The 19,429-nt window shown below is 55.5% G+C and overlaps 2 protein-coding genes across 12 annotated transcripts; one reads left to right on the plus strand and one right to left on the minus strand.

The window, feature by feature from the left end:
- Positions 1-43: 43 nt before the first annotated feature.
- Positions 44-10,749, minus strand: Trip10 (thyroid hormone receptor interactor 10). 8 transcript variants are annotated; one of them, XM_087201544.1, is made up of 16 exons: positions 10,566-10,749; positions 8,851-8,966; positions 8,706-8,762; positions 7,007-7,154; positions 6,864-6,926; positions 6,537-6,641; positions 6,324-6,452; positions 5,932-6,078; positions 5,652-5,846; positions 4,518-4,685; positions 4,182-4,291; positions 2,716-2,742; positions 1,119-1,251; positions 769-914; positions 572-693; positions 44-455 (listed from the first exon to the last, which is right to left on the minus strand). In XM_087201544.1, the coding sequence occupies exons 4-16, from the start codon at positions 7,025-7,027 to the stop codon at positions 307-309; spliced, it is 1,515 nt and encodes a 504-aa protein (XP_087057670.1). In that variant the 5' UTR covers positions 7,028-7,154; positions 8,706-8,762; positions 8,851-8,966; positions 10,566-10,749; the 3' UTR covers positions 44-306. The 8 variants fall into 8 exon arrangements, with proteins under 8 accessions (XP_087057670.1, XP_021100498.2, XP_021100497.2 ...); XM_021244839.2 differs by lacking the exon at positions 10,566-10,749 and adding an exon at positions 10,099-10,244 and having other exon boundaries at positions 572-690; XM_021244838.2 differs by lacking the exon at positions 10,566-10,749 and adding an exon at positions 10,099-10,244.
- A 1,459-nt stretch (positions 10,750-12,208) lies between these two features.
- Positions 12,209-19,164, plus strand: Gpr108 (G protein-coupled receptor 108). Of its 4 annotated transcripts, XM_013065972.3 has the most exons (19): positions 12,221-12,387; positions 12,826-12,876; positions 13,144-13,263; positions 14,027-14,077; positions 14,263-14,345; positions 15,170-15,285; positions 15,390-15,436; positions 15,534-15,602; positions 15,682-15,786; positions 16,467-16,600; positions 16,706-16,781; positions 17,177-17,250; positions 17,326-17,443; positions 17,524-17,654; positions 17,742-17,785; positions 18,074-18,123; positions 18,217-18,300; positions 18,378-18,502; positions 18,877-19,164. In XM_013065972.3, the coding sequence occupies exons 1-19, from the start codon at positions 12,268-12,270 to the stop codon at positions 18,947-18,949; spliced, it is 1,671 nt and encodes a 556-aa protein (XP_012921426.1). In that variant the 5' UTR covers positions 12,221-12,267; the 3' UTR covers positions 18,950-19,164. The 4 variants fall into 4 exon arrangements, with proteins under 4 accessions (XP_012921427.1, XP_087057672.1, XP_012921426.1 ...); XM_013065973.3 differs by lacking the exon at positions 12,826-12,876 and having other exon boundaries at positions 12,209-12,387; XM_087201546.1 differs by lacking the exons at positions 12,826-12,876; positions 15,390-15,436 and having other exon boundaries at positions 12,209-12,387; positions 15,170-15,319; positions 15,437-15,602.
- Positions 19,165-19,429: the final 265 nt, after the last annotated feature.

Genomic DNA, 19,429 nt, shown 5'->3' on the forward strand with positions numbered 1-19,429 from the left:
AGTACTATATCTAAATCCCTAAGAAGGCACAGGACTCAAGGAACTTTATATAATTTTTTTTATATAAAACAAAACGGCCCAAGCCGAGCGGCAGGAAGAAAAGTTTTGAAACATGAGTATGTACATCAATGCTAGAAGGCACAGCGGGTCCATTGTGGGTAGCAGGTGGGATGGGAGGGGGGCACAAGGTTACACAGGTCTCAGTTGAAGCTGGGGGATGGGATAGAAATAAAGTGCATAAGTCCTGGGGCCCCCCGTGGCCCAGAAGCAGCAGCTGACAGCCCCCCACTTCCACCTGGGCAGGGCTCAGTTGAGCATGACCCGAAGGTAGGAGGTGGGCACATAGCCCTCCCCTCCCTGTTTCCGCCGAACCCGGGTCCAGCCATCGCCTTTGTCTTCCTCCATCAGACTGAGGTCTTCACCCTCGGCCATGGAGATGGTGCCCTCGCTGGACCCTGTCGTGTGGGACAGAGCCCAGGGCTCTGCTTTAGGTAGTTTTCAACAGATCCTAGCCGGAGACACCCCCAAGCAACTGACATGTCCCCCCCAAGTCCACCCAGGATGTCCTCACCTTCAAAGTGGTAGATGGCTACACACTGGCCTATGGGGGACGTGGGCTCCTCAAAATCTTCATCAAACTCTGTGTAGATGGGAGTGTCCTGTCCGTCTTCTGAGGGGGGCTCTTCAGAGCTGCTTGGGGAGCAGACGGCAGGTAGACGCCAGCCCTGCTGGGTCCCCAAGGCCTCCCTGCCCTGGCCTCCTGCTCACCTCTCCTTGTTCTCCTGTGACCCACTATTGCTGTTGCTGCTGCTGTCCAGCGGGGCACTGGCCGGGGGGTCGGGAGGCCGGGTGTGCCGGTTCAGGCTGTCCCCTCTGTTGCTCAAGACCCGGCTCTCGGCTTCAGCCAGCCAAGCCTGGGGACAGGATCACAACATCAGTTCCAGGCCAGGGCTCCAAGGTCACCAGCTCTGGACCTGGTGGTTTCCTGAGATCATTCTGCACACCCAAGGCGGTGATGAGAAACAGCTGGGTCCCTCCCCCATCACCTGCCGGTCCTGTCCCCTGCCCACCTGGGAGTGACTCAGCCGGCCCGCCTCCCCCCAGGGCCTGCCCCTTACCTCATACTTCTGTACTTCCAACTTCAGCCGCTCGATATTGCGCAGGGTCTCTGTGATCTGGGGCTCCAAGCTGGCCGGGTCCCCCATCTGAGGCGTCTTCTCATACACATCCTTCATCTTCTTTAAGGCTTCCCTGGGACAAGACAGAGATGGCAAGAAAGCTCAGTCCCATGTGATTTTGCAAGTGACAAAGGCTTTGAATCAAGGAACAAGGTTAGACATTGGTGAAGAAATCAAACATGGAACCCAACCAAGGAAGCTGGTGCACACTTGTAGTCCTGCCACTCTGGGAGTCTGAGGCAGCAGAATCATAAGTTTGATTCCAGCTTGGGCAACTCAGAGACACTCTATTTTGAAAATTTTTTTTTAAAAAATGTTTTTAAAGGGCTGGGCATGTAGCTTGGTGCAAAGGTCCTGGGTTCCATACGTAGTACTGCAAAGGAAAAAAAAAGAACTTAAATGTGGGACTGAGGCTGGGTGTGGTGGCACATGCCTGTAATCCCAGCACTGGGGAGGCTGAGGCAGGAGGATTGCTGGGAGCTCAAGGTTACCCTGAATACATAGTGAGACCCTATCTCAAAAAAAACTGACTTCCCCCCCAATAAAAGGTGGGAGCCAGGTGCAGTGGTGCACACCTGTGGTCCCAGCCACTCAGGGGACTGGAAAAGGATCACTTGAGCCCAGGAGCGTATAACATAGTGAAAACCCCATTTTTAAAAAAAAGGAAGGAAAAGAAAAGAAAAACAACTCCAATATTAGCACTTAACTGGCTAGGTATGACGGTAGCTGAGCATTTCTTACTATTGTGAGCTTATGTTATCAAATCCTTGCCTCAGTATGCTTATCTTGAAAGTGGGGATAAGGGGATATATATTTGTTGGTAAGAGGATTAGAATAGTACTTGGTATATATTAAGTCCCACCTTCCCCCCTACCCCCAGGTACAGGGATTGAACCCAATGATGCTCTGCCAGCACTTTTTATGTTTTATGACAGGGTCTTACTAAGTTGCCCAGGCTGGCCTTGAACTTGTGATCCTCTTGCCTCAGCTTCCTAAGTAGGTGAGACTACAGGCATGTGCTACTGCACCCAGGATAAGTCCTATAACCCAATTATTCAAATACATATGAATACCTAGTGTATAACAGTCACTATTCTAAGAATCAGAAATATAACTAAAAAGAAAAAAAAAATGGCATCCAGGCTCCTAGCTCTGCTTACAATCTCGGGAAAAGTTGGGAATTCTAGAGAATCCATGTGAAGGGTTTAGAAAATGCCATCAGTGATAATTATCGTTCTCATCTCTTCTGTGTCTACATGAACAGGTAGTAAGAGCTGTAAGAATAGACTTCTGGCCAGGTGCACAGGTGCACGCCTGTAATCTCAGCTACTTAGGAGGCTGAGGCAAGAGGAACACAAGTTTGAGACCAGCATGGGCAACTGAGCAAGACTGTCTCAAAGTAAAACTTAAAAAGGGCAGCAGAGGGCCAGGGATTTAGCTCAGTGGTTTCACCGCCTGCTGAGCAAGCGCAAGGACCTGAGTTCAATCCCCGGTACCAAAAAGAAAAAAAGGGCAGCAGAGCTCTTTCTTAACATACACAAGGTCCAGGATTCCATTCCCAGCACTGCAAAAAAAGAAAACAAAATAAAACTTATGGAATATGCTAGACTTCAGCTCAACTTTCTTCTAGCTGTGTACTTGACCCATGTTACAGATAAAGAAACTGAGGCATAAAAAGGTAAAACAAACTGCCAAAGACTCCGTGACAGCTAGAATTTGAGCTAACTCCAGGCATGCACCTCCACCCTAAAAACCCAGGAAGCAGACAGTTCCGGATGGAACTTCGCACCCATAAAAGCCATTTGGCTAAGAGGTTCCCTGCGAACAGCAAAATAGAATTTGGCTGCCTGCTAGCAAGTGGCAAACGTCACCCCTGTTATGTAATCAGACTGGGAAGAGGATCTTGTTGCTTGGAAAGAGTGAGTAAAGATTTTCTTCTTTTTTTTTTTTTTTTTAATCTGGCAGATTTTTTATTACTATTTTGAGTGTTTCAGTATTAAACAGATAACCTACAGGGTTTTTTTTTCTTTAATCTAATTCATGTGGCAAATTAGACTGATAGGGTTTTAAAACGTATGTATCAAACCATCTTTGCATTATTAATCATTCAAAAGATGATTGTGTTTGTTTTATGAGTTTTGTGTTTTGGGGTTTCCTTTGTTGTTATTGGTTTGTTTATTTGGTTTTTGCCTGTATCGGGGCTGGAACCCAGGGCCTTTATGCTAAGCTCCATCCTCGGTCCTTTCTATTTTTTTATTTTGAGACAGGGTCTCACTAAGTCTCTAGGTTACCCAGGTTGGGCTTAAACTTATGATCCTCCTGCCTCAGCCTGGCAGAGTGCTGAGATAACAGGCATGTGCCACCACACTTAGTTTAAAAAATTTTGTTGTTGTAGTAAAATATACATAACATAAAATGTAGCATTGTGGCCATTTTTAAGTGTACAAATCTGTGGCATAAGCACCTTCACCCAACCATGGCCCCACGTGATGCATTATTTTGTAAATCCATCATTAGATCTGCTTGGCTAGGATTTCCTATCTAAGATCATAAATGAGGTAAAATGAGCCCGTAATTTTATTTTCTGGAACTTCTTGCTCACTGATTTAAGATTTGAGATTCTACCAGCTTCCTAAAATGCTGGTAGCTCTGCCTGGCAAGCGCAAGGTCCTGAGTTTGATTCCCAGTACCAGGAAAAAAACAAACAAAAAACAACGCTGTAGCTTTTGCTCTTTATCTGTTTACTGGAAGGACTAAGATGGAAAGCAACAGTTTCCTCTAAGTGTGGCAGGAATCACCCACTGAACCATCAGGGCCTAGGGTGGGCTGGGGAGAACTCAATGGTTCTACTTCATTCTGTCTCTGCTGTGCTGGGCATTGAGCCAGGGCCTCCTGCAGGCCCTGAAAGCACTCACCACTGAGGTGCACCCCAGCCTCCCATTTCAGAGTTTACTGTGGCCCCTGCCTGCCCATCTCCTCTCCCACCACTCCTCCACCTCGTACCTCTGATCCACCTCCTTCTGGAGCTCACGATTCCGTTCTTCTAACTGCTGCTGAAGCCGCTTTCTCTGCTGCTCTGGGGGCAGATGGCTAAAATCTTCCGTCACCACTGCCTGCGAGGTGGAAGAGGTCGGAATTGGGGATCCTGGCACTGCATGCTCCTGGGAGATGCTGAGTGCCCCCTTCTCCCTGGCAGAGTTCTTGGGGTGAGGCCATGCGTAAAGCGAAGCAGGACAGGGGGCCCAGCCAGCCACAGAAAGCAAGCCCAGGGTCCCACCACCCGGCCACCGGCCGCCTGTGACCACCGCCTCCTCCTCCTCTTCCCCAGGCCCCACTTACCCCTCGGCCGCCTCGGAGGCTGCGGAAGGACGCTAGCCGGGGTTTGACCGACTTACTGATCTCACTCAGTATGGCCAAGGGGTCGAGGCCGGAGCGGGGGGATGGGGGCCCATTAGGCAATACCGAGGACGGGGGACCCCCCAGGGGGGAGAGGGATGGGGGGCGCGGCTACCAGCGAGGGCCGGGAGGGGAGGTGGGTCAGGGATGGAGATGGAAAGATGTAGAGAATGAGGATGGATGGATGGATGGATGGACGGACGGACGGACGGATGCAGATAAAGGAAAAACAAAATAGAGAAAGAAAGAAAAAAAATGGTAAGAAAACCACAACTGGAGATGTACAATCACACACAGAAAATGCAGGTGAGAGCAGCACAAAACCCAGAAGGTGGAGAGATGGCGCTGATGAGACTGTGAGCCAGGAGGAGGCCACCCCATCCCTACCGCATCCCTCTCGGCCCTGGAACCTCGGTGCAGTGACAAGGAGGCCTGTGTCCCTACTCGGGATTTCCAGACTCACAGTCTAGAAGGCGGGGGAGGCACATTCGGGAACCAAGGGCTCAGACACAGAGGCCAAAAGGACAAGAGGAGAGCAGGGGTCAGAGGCCGGGAGTGGAGGCCAAGGCCCAGGGTGGCAGGTGTCACTGGGAGGGGCACAACAGTCTAAGTCAAGGGGCCCGAAAGGCTGGCCAAGGAAGTCAAAGGCAGGGGCCGTGGAAGGCGGGACCACAGGTGCCCAGATGTCTCCCTCCCATCAAAAGCCAAACACCGTAAGAATAAAGGAAGTGAGGTTTGGAGACAACATTCTCAGGATAGAGAAGCTCAGGGTGGCTCCCTGGAGATGCTCTCTCCAGCCCTCGGGCGGGTGCAGAATTTCTCCAGCTGGTCTTGTCTTCATCCCCAGCAGTAGACAGACACCACAGGCCAGGCCCAGCCCCGCTCGGCCTCCGGGGACTCCCAGGCCAATCGGCAGGCTGCCCGCCTTCCCTTCCCTCCAGCCTGGGCCAGCAGCCAAGAGGAAAATTCCTGCCCAGGACTCAGCGTTCCAGTGCCTGGGGCTGACTCAGTGGGGGCCTCTGCTGTCCCCACTCACTGTTCCCCCACCCACCGCACCCCAGGAGCAGGGGTCCCCACCTTGTTCTTCTTGCTGAAGGGCCAGCGCTTGGCACGGCTGCGGCCCGTGCCCCGGACCTCTGGGCGGCCGTCGGATGGGGTGCCCAGGCTGCTGTCCGAGGGGGCGCGGTTCATGGGCTGGCTGAAGTCTTCGAATTCCACATCACTGGGGCGGGCAAAGCCTGACTTGTGCAGCTCAATGAGGACCTGGGAGTCCTGGGGAGGGGGCAGTAGGCGGACAGTCAGGGGGATCCTCTAGGGGCCCAGTCCTCGGCCCACGGGACCCACACCTGGCACCCACGTTTTTTGCATCCACGGCATCCGCAGCCACCTTCATGCCCTCCAAGCACTTGGCAATGATGGGTACCACCTGCAGCTCGGCCCCCGACAGGAGCCCATACCCAGTCCCTAGGCGGGTGGTCCGGCGTTCATCCATGTCCTGAAGTTTCTGCAGGGGCAGAGACAGAAGGAGCTCAGGGGGATTCGCCCCCTAATCCCAGTCTGGTGTGGGAAGACACAGAGTTGAGGACAGAGATTCCAGATTGAGTATGGGGCTCACTATTACTTTAGCTTTCTAGTTCTCTTTCAATGTAGGAATCGGGACATGGCAGCAAGAGTTTTGCTGTATGTATAGGAGTTGGTTAACTTTTAGGGTTTTGTAAGAAGCTTGGCTTGGGAGTCTGGGGCACTCACATCAAATATTTGGGGCATCTGTGAAAAATAGAAGTGGGCCTGGTCTCGGTTAAAACGCTGTAGCTGGGCTGCATACTCGTTCTTGCTTTCTTCTGCCATGTGACTCCGGAGGTGTGCTTGCTGCTTGGCCTGGGGGATATCAAGGGGGAGGTGATGGACGGTGCTGGCAGCATCCCACTCTGATGCCTTTAACCTGCCCAAGCCCCTACACACCTTCTCCACGTCAGCCTTGGTGGCATTGATATCCTGGTCCAGCCGCTCAGCGGTCTGGGTGGCCTTCTCAGCTTCCCTGCAGTCTCGCTCAAATTTACGCTTACTCTGCAGGAGACATGGAACTAGAGGGAAGCAACTGCTGTCCCCAAAATGGGGGAGCCGGGAAACTGAGGTGTGTGCACAGGGACTGGGCTGGGAGGGGTGGGGGTGCTGACGGAGCGGAGTAGGGCCATGGGGATCCCCCAGGGGAGAGGGAGTGCAGCCAGAACCAGCTCAGCCCTGTGGATCAGCAAGGCCCTCCCTGCTGCAGCACCTCTGCTAACTTACACTCTCCAGCTGTTTGAAGCCATTCTCCAGCTGCTGCTGGGCACGCCGCCCTTCCTGGAAGTGCTGGGGGAAGGAGAGGGAGGCAGCTCACTGGGGGCTCCTCTGGCAGGGGCTCCCTGCAAGCCCCAGTGGGGACCCCTCACCATCTTCCTCTCCTGCTTCATCTCCTGCGAGTACTTGGCCAGCTCGAGACACACGCGCACGCTGAGGTTTTCGGCTACCAGCTCCCTCTGGCCAGCGAAATCATTCACCTCCTGCAGGAGTTGCACGAAGGACTGCTGCTGGCTGAACCTGGGTGGAGGAAGGGGAGTCAGGACCCTGGGGATGGTGCCCAAACACCCAGCTCTGGATGGGAAATAGTGAGCTTGAAGCATGGATCCTCCAGCCAAGAAGAATTCTGGTCCCTGTCCTTTACCCCTCAACCCTGGTATTCGGATGTATTTCAGACCTTAGAATTATTGTGGGCCTCAATAAGGAGATGCAATCCTTATACCATGTATGCCTCACCCCAGTTAGCAGCATCTGTGATCAAATTTTACAGCAAGATGCATTAGTTCAGTCACCCTTCGGTATCCATGGAGGATCATATCCAGAATGCCCCAAGGATACTGAAATCTTCAATTGCTCCAGTTCCTTATTTAAAAGGCATAATATAAATTGGGTGTGGTGGCACACACCTGTCATCCCAGCACTATGGGAGCCTGAGGCAGAAGGGTCACAAGTTCAAGCCCAGCCTGGGAAATTTAGCAATAACTTGTCTCAAAAAGAAATTTTTTTAAATTAAAAAAAGGCATAGTGGGCTGGGGATTTAGTTCAGTGGTACTAGCACCTGCCTGGCAAGTGCAAGGTCCTGAATTTGATCCCTGGTACTGACAAAAAAAAAAAAAAAAAAAAAGCATACTATTTGCATAGAACCTGTGCAATGCTCCCCTAGACTTTGTTATGTCTAGATGACTTACAATACCTGATACAATCTGAATGTTACGTACATAGTTGTCACACTGTATTGCTCAAGGAATTGTAACAAGAAAAAATAAGTTTATATAGGTTCAGTAGAGGCACAATTATTTCAGTGGGGTATTTTTGATCTTTGGATCTGAAGGGACAACTGTATTCACACTGGCTGAGGTAAAAGACTATAATTAACACCAAGTCCATCCGCTTGGAGGTCGCTATCTAACAAGTGTGCAAAACCAACAAGAAAGCAAGCAACTTTTACTTCTAGAGATGTTTTGGATTGTGGAATAAAGTGAAATGCTCTAACAATTTCTGTGGATGGGGCACTGCTTTAACACATGAATTCAGTTTATCTTCATGCAAGACCTACAGGCTAGGTACCACACTGTTAGCCCCAAATCACAGAGAAAGAGAGGCACAAAATGAGCCACTTGTGCAAAAACCCTCATTTTGCAACTATTGGCACATCCCCACTTAATAGATGAGGAAAACAGGTAGAGAACCCGACTGTACAACACTCTGGGAGGCTGAGTCAGGAGGACTGCAAATTGAAGCCCAGCCTGGGCAATTCAGTGAAGGACTTAGCCAGACCCTGTCTCAAAATGAAAAAAATAAAAAGGGCTGCTGAATGCAGCTCAGTCAGTCAGGCCCTGGATTTAATCTTCGTATTGGAACCCCGCCCCCAAAAAAAAACCTTGAGAAGCGAAACTGAGTCACGTGCCCAAAACCACTTTGGTACAAAGGAGTGGATGTAGGGTTCCAATCAGGTCGTCTGGATCTTGCACCCAGGTTCGCCTTAGCTGGAGAGAGGCGCGAGGTGGGGTGACCAGCAGGGGGAGAAGGAGAGGAACCCAAGACTAGCCCTTGCAACCCCCTCCATCTTACTTGGATTCGGGGTCATCTTTGGTCGGTCTCTTGGGCAGGTATTTTTTCACCAGGCTCCTGAAGGGAGGTAGAGGCAGAAGGCTGAGCCCGCGGCCCTCCAGCTGCGCCCCCTGGCCCCAGGCCGCTTCCACCCCGGGGGTCTCACCGCAGCTGCTTCGCATAGGCCTGTTCGACCTCCGTGCGCTCTTTCACGAACTTCACGTATCTGTCCAACAGGTCCAGCCCCCATTGCGTATGGCGCTCCAGCACCTCAAACTGATCCTGATGGGGGGCATGGGGTGCGGAGGGCCCGGGTCACAGCCTTCCTCGAAACCCCTAGCCCACCGACAGAGGCCCCGGGAGCCTCCCTCCTGGAGCGCAGAGGAGGCGTGGTTTCCCAGCGCCGCCCCGGCAGGGCGCGGGCGAGGGGCAGGAAGCTGGCGGGAACCCCCTCCCCTTCCCGGGATGGGCCCCAGGCGGACACGGCAGGGCCTGGGTCCGCGGATGGCCAAGAGGGGTGTGGAACGGAGCTAGGCCACTCCTGCCTCAGCTCCCCTAATCCCCCCAGATTCCGGAAAATCCGGCCGGCCGGGCGTGAGTCAGGGCCAGAGGCGCAGGGGCGGGGGGGGGGGGATGTAAAGGAGGGAATCGGAGTGGCCAGGGGCAGGCACCAAGTTCCCTGACTTCCCATGCTTTTCGATGTGTGACTCAGTTTCCCCCAATGACTCCACTCCACCTCCCCAAGTTGGAGGGGCGAAGGCGATCTGGGGGCTCTGCGGCACCCAGGAAACCAGGGATTCCACCGCCCCCACAGGGGAGGGGTCAGAGGTCCAGCTAGGATTGGGGGAAAGTTCTGGGGTTTACCGGGTGAGAGAGGCAACCAGGGCAGCCCCGCCCTGTGTCTGGGGCCAGCAGGGAGGCAAAGGCGGGGGGCTGCGGCCGAGCCTGCAGCCCCAGACCCCGGAGCGCCCCTAGGTACAGTCCCAGGAGACTGGAAGGCGGTCAGGGCTGGTTGGCCTCACGTGGGGGACGGGGGTGGCCAGAGGGCCCCTCCCCCTCCGCGCCGGACAGGCGGGTGGCGGGCAGGGACCCAGGGGCAGTAAGATAAGCCTGGTCCCGCCGGGGTGCTCAAAATAGGTGACCTCGCCCGGCTGCCCCGGCCTGGTCCCAGGACTTTGGCTGCCTTCCTGTCCAGGCTGTGCCTCAGTTTCCCTGCGCCCGTCCTGCAAGGTCTGTCTTGGCTCGAGACTCCCGGGGAAACTCCGAGTGAAGGCAGAGGAGGGCAGAGGGCGGGGACCCAGGGGGTCTACGCAGGGAAAAACGTGGACCCCTCGCTAAAGTACAGCGGGAGACAAAGCGGGTGAAGTTTGGATCCCAGCAGGCGAGAAGTTGCAGACGGGCCGATCGGACTCACCCACAACTCGGTGCCCCAATCCATGCTGCTCCCGCCCCAAGGCCGCCGCGGAGGCCGCCGCCGCGCCCGGTCCCGGTCGCCCGCCGCCCTCCTCGAGGAGACTCAGCCTAGGGCGGCACGCCCGGCCCCGCCCAGATCTGCCTGGCCGCGCCCACTCGCCTCTCTGCCACGCCTCTGTGCTTTGCCACGCCCCCAAGCCTGGAGCCTTGGTGGCGGGACTCCAGGGAGGAGGGATCCAACAGCCTCCTGGCCCCCTCTTAAAGGAATATCGCTACCGGACGCCACTGGACAGACCACTTAAACGACCCCCACCCATTTCTCCAAGTTCTTATCCTCTCATCCACCTCCTCTCTGGAATGTACTTCCTTTCTCCTTTTCTCCCCACAACCATTCCTTAAAGGACCAAGACGGTAAAACCCCAAAGCTAAGTCCTTCCCCCACTCCGAGCAGGGAGAACCTGAGGTCACCTGGCTCTTGCGGGCCGACCCGGCTCCAGGTGTCTACGTTCGTTCCACTAATGGTCTGGTCTCTCCGGCCACAGAGAGGATGGGAGACTTCGATCCAGCCCAGGACGTGCCTCCTCCAAGGCCGGGTCCATTAGCGCCCCCACCGCATCCTGCCTTCCCTTCCCCAGAGTCTCCGCTGGGAAACTGAGGGCGAACTGTCCTTGGGGCGCCGGTCCCAGGTCTTTCCCCGGCTTCCGCTCAGTTCATGTTTGCGCTTGAACATTTTCTAGTCTCAAGTATTCAGGACCAATCAGGTGTAAAGATCAGCACTGGCCCTGGGATTCCGGTGGCCCCTCCTCTGGGCACTGGGGCCCTGGGGCTTGGAAGGCAGTTTTCTCACCTATAAAAATCTGTTCGCACCTCGTAAATCCCTTTGCCTTGAGGCTCTGGGATGAAAGAGGAGAGCCGTCTGTGGCTCCTATCCCCATCCTCCCCTGCCTTTGGCGGTTACAAAGGCCACAAAGTGCCCTGCTGGGGCTGGAGTATACACCCCGGGACCAGGTCCCCTCTGCAGGAAGGCTGGGTGCCCAATTAGAACTGCCCCACCTGCTGGCGGCATCTAGGTTAGAAAGCCTCTGGTTGCAAAATGGGGCTCGGCAACTCCATCTGAGTTTGGAGTTCAGCCGAGCGAAATTCTGGGCTCAACTCTGGTCAGAGACTCAAATTAGATTTGAGGTTCAGCCCAGTTCAGCACCATGGTTAAGGATAGGGTCTGAGGCTTAGCAGAAGGGTCAGCAATCCAATTAGGGATCGGCGGCCAGGCCTAATCGAGTTGGGGTCTGAGCCAGAGATTAGGGCTCAGTGTGCATGAGGGGTGGGAGGTGTCCAGTGTTAGTAGGAGGAGGTCAGGTTTTCGGGCTGATGTTGGGGCTCAGCTGCAGAAAGGGTTTACGCTTGGGGTCGAGGATTCTCCAAATGCCTCACTTTGGGACAGTGGCTTTAGCCTAATGTTGTGACTCAGCTTGGGGTCATAAGTCACCCTAGGGGCAAGATTTAACCTGGATCCAGGGTTAGACTTCTCTGTGAACCGGGAAAATTAGGATAAAGGGACAACCCTTGACAGATGCGTGAGTCTACCAAAAAAGCCTGAGTCTGGCTGAAAGCCACGTCCCCAGGGTAACAAGAAGTCCTTCTTTGAGGATACTGGGAAATGTAGTTCATTTATGCCTTGCTGGGCGTGTCTGCTCCCGCTGAATTCTGGGTAACGTAGTTCTGGACCGTTAAGAGTTGGGGGCCGGGGATTTAGCTCAGTGGTTCCGGCGCCTGCCTCGCAAGCGCAAGGTCCCGAGTTCGATCCCTGGTACCAAAAAGAAAAGAAAAGAAAAGAAAAGAAAAGAGTTGGGAGAAGAAATTCCTCTTTCAAGGACCGGATATCAGATTCATGATCATTGGCTAGCTATACTGTTTATCAAATTACATCCGGGACAATATTTCTAGTGATTGGTGGGTGTGGAGGTGGGACTAAGCAGTCTCCGCATTTCCATTCGGAGCTGCATTTGTCCATCTAGTGTTGTGTAAGGGCGTGTTTGAGAAGATCTGTTCGATGATTGGTTGAGCTGGGTGGAAACGACGCGGAGCGGGGCTTGCCGTGCGGCGATTGGCTCACGGGTAGGCGGGTTTAGGGGCGTCAGAGGCGGTGTCAGGGGAGGTGGCTGCTCCAGCGATGGCAGAGAGCGAGAGGAGGGGGCTCGGCTGCTGGAACCCCATAGAGTTAGGGCAGCGGCTTCTTCTGCTGCTGTTGGTGGGCAGCTGTTCGGGGCGTATCCACCGACTGGCGCTGACGGTAAGGTCCGCCGCCCGGTGGTCTAGGGCAAAGGGCGTAACTTTGTCCGGGAGAAGCCCCTAGCGTGGAGTGGTCGGGTCCGTCCTCCCCCCGCTCCTTTTGCGGCGTAGAGAGGTCCGACGCCCCCCCCCCCCCGCGTTCAGACCCGGAGTGGTTTGTCTCGGGAATCCCCTTGTGAGCTCGGTTTAGAGGCGCCTGGCCGACCGCGCTGGAGCCTTGTTCGTCCATCGGGGGCGGGGCTTCATCTCTCGGGACCCTATAACCCTTCGGCCTTTTAAGTTCTTGGGATCTGTTTGGGAATGCTACGGGACCTTAGAGCCATTTAGAAGGGGCGCTGGAGGGCTCTCAAGTGAGATCTTTGTGCATTCACTGGGATCTTGGCGGCTCAGCTGAAATCCTAGTACCCTGGGGGCCCACTGTAATCTAAGTCTCTCCCAGGCGATGAAGGACTGCAGATCGAGAAGAGTAACTACTCGGGGTGGTTACCCAGTGAGTGGCTTCCAACTGCCCCTGGGTTTCACTTCCTGAACTCAAAACCGTAGTCGGAAACTCCAGGGCCATCCTGTTCCTGCCTGGGACTGATCGGGGGACAGGGCCTCCAGGGAGGCCTTCTCACCCTCTCTTGTCACCCTCTTTCCTAAATAAAGGGCCACCAAGAGGCTCGCGGGGGGGGGGGGGGGGAGCTCGTGCCAGAGCCTTGGGGCTGGGCTGGTAAGGAAACACCTGAGCTGCCTCTTTCTGCGTTGTCTCCGGTAGGGGGAGAAGCGAGCAGACATCCAACTCAATAGCTTCGGCTTCTACATCAATGGTTCCCTGGAAGTGGAGTTGAGCCTCTTGCGGCTGAGCCCCCAGGAGACAGAAGAGAAGTCGCCGTTGGTGAGGGCCTTCGAGGAAGGCTGGGGCTGAATGCAAAAGTTTCACAGCTCCCGCTCCACCACCATTCTAGACTTCCAGCCTAGCCCTGCCCCTCGCCCATGTGATCCTGGGCAAGTCACTTACCCTCTCTGAGCCTCAGTACCTCCTCTGTGACCTAGAGGGGGGAGATGTCTCAGTGAAAGGTGCTAGGCACTGTTCTTAATAGTTCTTAATATGTGTGAAGAGGCTCCCACTAAACAAGACAGCCCCAGTTCCCGAAGCCAAAGTAAACAACTAGCATTTATTGACTGCAGTAGGACCAGGTACCATGCCTAGCAATCTCCATGGGTCTGTTCCCCCAAAGCAACCCCTCAGGGAGCCTGTGGAAATTCGCTGGATCCGATGGCCACAGGCTGGGAATGGCTTTCTGAAAATTCCACAACCTGGAAATGGCAGAGCCTGGCCAGGTTCAACTCTGATGTGTTGAATTCCAGAGCCCAGAGCAGGAAAACATCAACATTTTAAGTTGGGGAAAGGAGGATGGGCCATCAAAGGTCTCTGCGTGGAAGTGGCATCCATGCTGGGTCCCATTGAGTGGTTGGAGATAAATGAAGAGGAGGGACAAGGGGCATGGGGACCGACTGTTGAAAAATTCAAACAAGGCATGGGATCTGCCACATAGTAGCTGCTCAATAAGTGTAAGGCCAGATTTCTGTTGCTACGAGGGATAGCTTCATGGTCCCTTCTGCAGGCACTTATCCCTTCTCTTCTTTCTACCCACTAGGTGGGGTTCAGCCTGAGCAGGGTTCGATCTGGCAGCATCCGATCCTACTCAGTAAGTGGGGGAGTGAGGAAGTACTGTGGGGGTACTGGGTGGGGCTGTCTCCTGTCTCTGGAGCCTGAAGACCCCTGCTCTTTCCCAGAAGTGGGGGCAGGAACAGATCCTGAGGGAAGGAGGGAGGCAGGGTGGGGCTGGGACCACAGGAAGCCGGAACCCAGGTTCCCTCTGCCCACTCCCAGGCCCAGGATTCCCATGAATGCCTACTCCAGAGAAACAGTAGCAATCTCGTGGTTCTGTTCCTCATCAACACCAAGGATCTGCAGTGAGTTGGGGCTGGGGGCTGGCTAAAGATACACATCTAGCAGGGTACAGTGGTGCATGCCTGTCATCCCAGCACTCTGGGAGGCTGAGGCAGGAGGATTGCAAGTTCAAGCCAGCCTGGGCAACTTAGTGACATAGTCTTGTCTTAAAAAATTAAATAAAGGACTGGGATGTAGCTCAGTGCACGGCTCTGGGTTCAATCCCCTGCACTGCAAATAATAACAATAATAAATCCATGTTCATCTTTTCCTGGATGTGACATGTACCTGTCGCTGAGCTATCAGGCAGAATAAGCCAGCTGAAAAGAACCCCCTAGAGAGAAAGCCACTCACATTTTAGTGTCATTGTCTAGCCTTCTGCATGCTGGAAGGAGGAAAAGTGGGGAGGATACTTGCAGGATGTGGGAAGGGGGTCCCTCAGAGCAGAAGACCCGGTTCTGAAGGTTGTTATGTGGACTAACGATGATCCTTCGTTTTTGTGCTCCCTGTGGTATCCTGAAAACTTCAACACGTATGAATGCATTTCTTTATACTCTTATTATCCCCATTCTTCAGATGCCAAAACTGAGTCCCCAAAATGGGGGTTCAGACTCAAGTAGCCTGGTGCCAGGGTCTCACAGTACTGTGGTACCTCACTGCACGTATGGTGTCTTCTCCTTAAGTGAAGTACTTAGACACGGGGAAGACAAGGGTCACGGGAAGTGACAAATAATCACTAGTGTGGGCAGCATACATGCATGGCATCTACCTTGCTCAGAAGTGGCCAGATCTGGAACTTGGTGGCCACTGGCCCAGCCAGACACCGCCCCCCTCAACCTCACCTCAGGGTCCAGGTACGGAAGTATGGGGCACAGGAGAAACTGTTCATCTCTCCCGGGCTCCTCCCTGCCAAACCTGGGCTCCCCAAGGCAGAGCACACTGACACTCCTGAGGTGGACAGCGGTGAGTCCGGTGGGCAGCATGGGGATGGGCAGGGGTCCCCTGCATGTCTCTGCTTTTGTCTGTCATCCCTCGATCTCTTAAAATCATCCACCTGTCTCTCGCAGGAAACTCCACAGCTGGCAAAGCCAAGGCTAAACCTGCAGGGTCTCAGGTTTGGGGAGCTGGGGTGGGCCGGAGAAAGGTATACCCCAAGGGTGTTTGGGTTCCCAAGCCCGGGGCCAGCTGTTGGAAGGGCTCTGCCCCCTCAGGGTCCCGTTGAGAAGAACAAGGACCTGGTGTTGGACCTGGGCCACCTCAATGACTCCTACAACTTCAGTGTGAGTGTCTGTAGCCCCTGAAGCACCCCCTCCTCCATCAGAAGTGGGGGCCCCAGACTGACTCCTCTCCCCCACCCAGTTCCACGTGGTGATTGGCTCCAGGGCCGAGGAAGGCCAGTACAACCTCAACTTCCACAACTGCTACAACCTGATGCCTGGCCAGGAACGCCCCTTCGACCTCACAGTGGGTGAACCAAGGGGCCACGGGCTCAGGGGGCACTTGCTGTGGCCAGGCCAGGCTTGCCTCTCAAAACTCTCCTGGTGGCCTCGATGGGAAGTAGGAGCCAGGACCATAAGCTGTCCGTATCTGCAGGATTCAAAGTATTCACACACACACACACACACGCAATTCTGTCTGTATCCATGTATAGGCTTGTCGTAACAACTGTTTTCTTAGCCTTTATAGTGCATCAGATATTCTTTTTTTGTGGTTCTTGTACTGTGGGTGGAACCCAGGGCCTTTGTTTGCACTGAGCTACATCCCCAGCATTTCTTTTTTTTTTAATTTTGAGACTAGATCTTGCTAAGTTGCCCAGGTTAGCTCAAATTTATGATCCTCCTGCCTCAGGTATTCTAAGTAATCTAGAGGTGATGTAAAGCCTATGGGAAAATATGCATAGTTTCTGTGCAAATACTTTGCCATTTTACATAAAGGACGTGAGAATGCCCAATTTTCGTGTCCGCCCTGGAGCCATGCCCTAAGGATATTGAGGGTGGCCAGTGTCTACCAGTTGGAAAGGTAGGACAAATTGAGGTTTAAAGAAGGCCAGTCACCAGCCAGAAAATGGGAGAGCTGGAGGCGTGAACTCACAGCTGTCCACGTGCAGAGCCTGGGCTACATGTCTGTGGCTGACCTGTCCCCAGGTATTCATCCGGGAGAAGAACCCCGAGGGCTACTTATCTGCAGCGGAAATTCCCCTCTTCAAGCTCTACCTGATCATGTCCGCCTGCTTCCTGGCCTCCGGCATCTTCTGGGTGAACGTGCTCTGCAGGAACACGTAAAGCCCCTGCCCTGGCCCTCCCAGCACTGCCCCGCACGACAGCCTCCCCTCCCTGCCTGCCACTGACATTGATCCCACCCCACGTGTCCCCCTCTCCACCAGGTACAACGTCTTCAAGATCCACTGGCTCATGGCGGCCCTGGCGTTCACCAAGAGCATCTCACTCCTCTTCCACAGTGTGAGCCCCTGGGCTGGGCACACAGGACGGACGTCCAGGGCACCCTTTCCCTGCAGACCGGCTGGGAGTCTGTGTGTCCCCCGCGTAGCTGGCCCTCCATCTCACCTGTCCGCCAGTCCCTCTGCCCCGCTCCCCACCGCCCTCCAGGCTACCTGACTGCTGGTCTGGCCGTGACCTCACCGTCTCTCCCGCCCACGGGTGGCTGTCCCTACCTTGTGACTGTGGCTGATTCTGAGCCCACCCTTCATCCTGCTGATGACCACTGGTTCATTCGGCTTTCCGGTCGCCCATCCCCCGTGATGGCCCGCGCTCCCAACCCCACCACCCACACACCCACTCCTCCCTCCCTCCCTCCACCTGTCTGACTGTCCACCCATCCGTCCGTCCATCTGCAGATCAACTACTACTTCATCAACAGCCAGGGCCACCCCATCGAAGGCCTCGCTGTGGTGCACTACGTCACGCACCTGTGAGTGCCCCCTCTGTGCGGGTGGGCGGGTGAGGGCCCGGCCCCGCCTCCTCACTGGGCCCTCCTGGCCCCCAGGCTGAAGGGCGCACTCCTCTTCATCACCATCGCCTTGATCGGCTCCGGCTGGGCCTTCGTCAAGTACGTCCTGTCCGACAAGGAGAAGAAGATTTTCGGGATTGTGATTCCCCTGCAGGTGCGGGTGCAGAGGCCCTGGAGGAAGGCGGGACAGGGGTACAGCTCAGGGGCCCCCACCCACCGCACCCCGCTCTCCAGGTCCTGGCCAACGTGGCCTACATCATCATTGAGTCCCGAGAAGCGGGCGCCAGCGACTATGGGCTTTGGAAGGAGATCCTGTTCCTGGTGGACCTCATCTGCTGTGGCGCCATCCTCTTCCCAGTTGTCTGGTGAGGGCCCCGCCCCCGGACGAGGCTCCTCCCAGGGCACTGGGGCGGTCAGTGCTGACCGCACCGTGTGTCCTCTGCCTGTGCCAGGTCCATCCGACATCTCCAGGACGCCTCTGGCACAGATGGGAAGGGTGAGGCCCAGCCCCTCCTGCTCCCTCCCCTGCTTCTGCCCCCTGGATGCCCCTCCTGACGCTGCCCACCCCCCTGGCCTCTGCATTCTTGTCCTGGGGGACCCTGGCCAGCCTCTTCTTCCCCTGGGACATCACAGCCAGCCCTTTGCCCCCTGGTTCCCCTTCCCTCCTCTTTGGCTCCCACCCCCTGATCGCCCTTCCAGACTTTCCGCCCCGGGACTGTCTGCCCTGTCTGCCCCGGCCCCTCCGTCCTCCGTGACCCCAGCCCCCTCTGTGCGCCCTCCCCAGTGTTGGTGAACCTGGCCAAGCTGAAGCTGTTCCGACATTACTACGTCATGGTAGGAGACCTGCCCGCCTGCCCTTGCCCCTCCCTCCCTCCCCGCCCGCCCCGGGGTCCCCACCCCCTCCACACCCGGGTCCTTTGTCCCTAGGTCATCTGCTATGTCTACTTCACACGCATCATCGCCATCCTGCTGCGCGTGGCTGTGCCCTTCCAGTGGCAATGGCTGTACCAGGTGAGCTGGGCGGACCTGGGTGAGCCTGACGGGAGGCGGGCTGTGCCTCACCTCCCGCCTGGCCCTGTGTCGCGCAGCTCTTAGTGGAGGGCTCCACGCTCGCCTTCTTTGTGCTCACGGGCTACAAGTTCCAGCCCACCAGGGACAACCCGTACCTGCAGCTGCCCCAGGAGGACGAGGAGGACGTACAGATGGAGCAAGTGTAAGGCCTGGGCCCGACAGGAAAGGGCCTGGAGCCCGCCAGACGACCAGGCCCAGCTCAGGGGCGGGACTGAGTGGGATGGGGGGGGACCAAGGCTGGCTAGGGCGGGGCTGAGCAGGATGGGGCCCGGTTGAAGTGGGACTGGACTGACAGCTGGAGAGTCAGGGTGGGCAGGGACTGTTGTTGCTGGTTCTGGAGTAGCTAACATTTAGGAGGAAAAGGCTAGAGGGTGTGCTGTGGGACTGGGCTGATCTGGGGGCAGGGTCAGGGCCGATGGAGGGCTTGGGCCAGCCCGCGGCTGCTGGGGCGGGGCGGGGCGGGGCCTGCTCCCCTCCACCTCCTGGACACCTCTTGCTGTGTGTCTGCCCCCGCAGGATGACGGACTCTGGGTTCCGGGAAGGCCTCTCCAAAGTCAACAAAACAGCAAGCGGACGAGAGCAGTTGTGATTGTCTCCACTTCTAAGCCCAGCCGTCCTGTCCTCCTGTCTCCTTCACCAGCCCAGAGCGAGTGGGGGAGGCAGGACCCTGTAGGGATGAGCCGCCTGCCTTCCCACAAGGAGTCCATTCAGAAGACACTTGTAGCCCCAAGGCCTGGGCAGCCCCGTCCTAGCTGCAGGACCACCCCACACTTCTGTACAATAATGACCAATCTGTTTTTGCTATCCGGGTTTCTTGCCTTTCTGGGGTTGAGGTCCAAGGTGGATGTTGTGTTTGCAGTCTAGAAATCTGTATTCATGGGTGGGGCATCCATCGTCCATGCATTACACATTCAATAAATACTTGTTGAGCAACTAGTGCCTGCCAGGCCCTATGCCAGGGACTGGGGACAGCAGTGAGCAGGCCTTCGTCCCAGGCCTCCAGGGGCTCACAGTCCTTGGGGGTAGGGGTCAGGGAGAGCTCTGTGACAGGCAATGCTGTCATTGTACC

Source organism: Heterocephalus glaber, unplaced genomic scaffold (assembly GCF_053883595.1).
Source record: "Heterocephalus glaber isolate CG9 unplaced genomic scaffold, H.glaber_assembly_v1.0 deba00001760, whole genome shotgun sequence".
NCBI classification, from domain to species: domain Eukaryota; kingdom Metazoa; phylum Chordata; class Mammalia; order Rodentia; family Bathyergidae; genus Heterocephalus; species Heterocephalus glaber.

Bases quoted from the DNA above. Each gene is read 5' to 3' on its own strand.
- Trip10 (XM_021244838.2), bottom strand. From the start codon at position 10,122: ATGGATTGGGGCACCGAGTTGTGG. The intron at 6,642-6,863 runs GTAAGTTAGCAG...TGTCTCCTGCAG, and splicing joins GCTTCAAACAGCTGGAGAGT to AGTAAGCGTAAATTTGAGCG. The intron at 4,292-4,517 runs GTAAGTGGGGCC...TCCACCTCGCAG, and splicing joins GCCTCCGAGGCGGCCGAGGG to GCAGTGGTGACGGAAGATTT.
- Gpr108 (XM_087201546.1), top strand. From the start codon at position 12,268: ATGGCAGAGAGCGAGAGGAGGGGGCTCGGCTGCTGGAACCCCATAGAG. The intron at 13,264-14,026 runs GTGAGGGCCTTC...TCTACCCACTAG, and splicing joins CAGAAGAGAAGTCGCCGTTG to GTGGGGTTCAGCCTGAGCAG. The intron at 17,444-17,523 runs GTGCGGGTGCAG...CCCGCTCTCCAG, and splicing joins GGATTGTGATTCCCCTGCAG to GTCCTGGCCAACGTGGCCTA.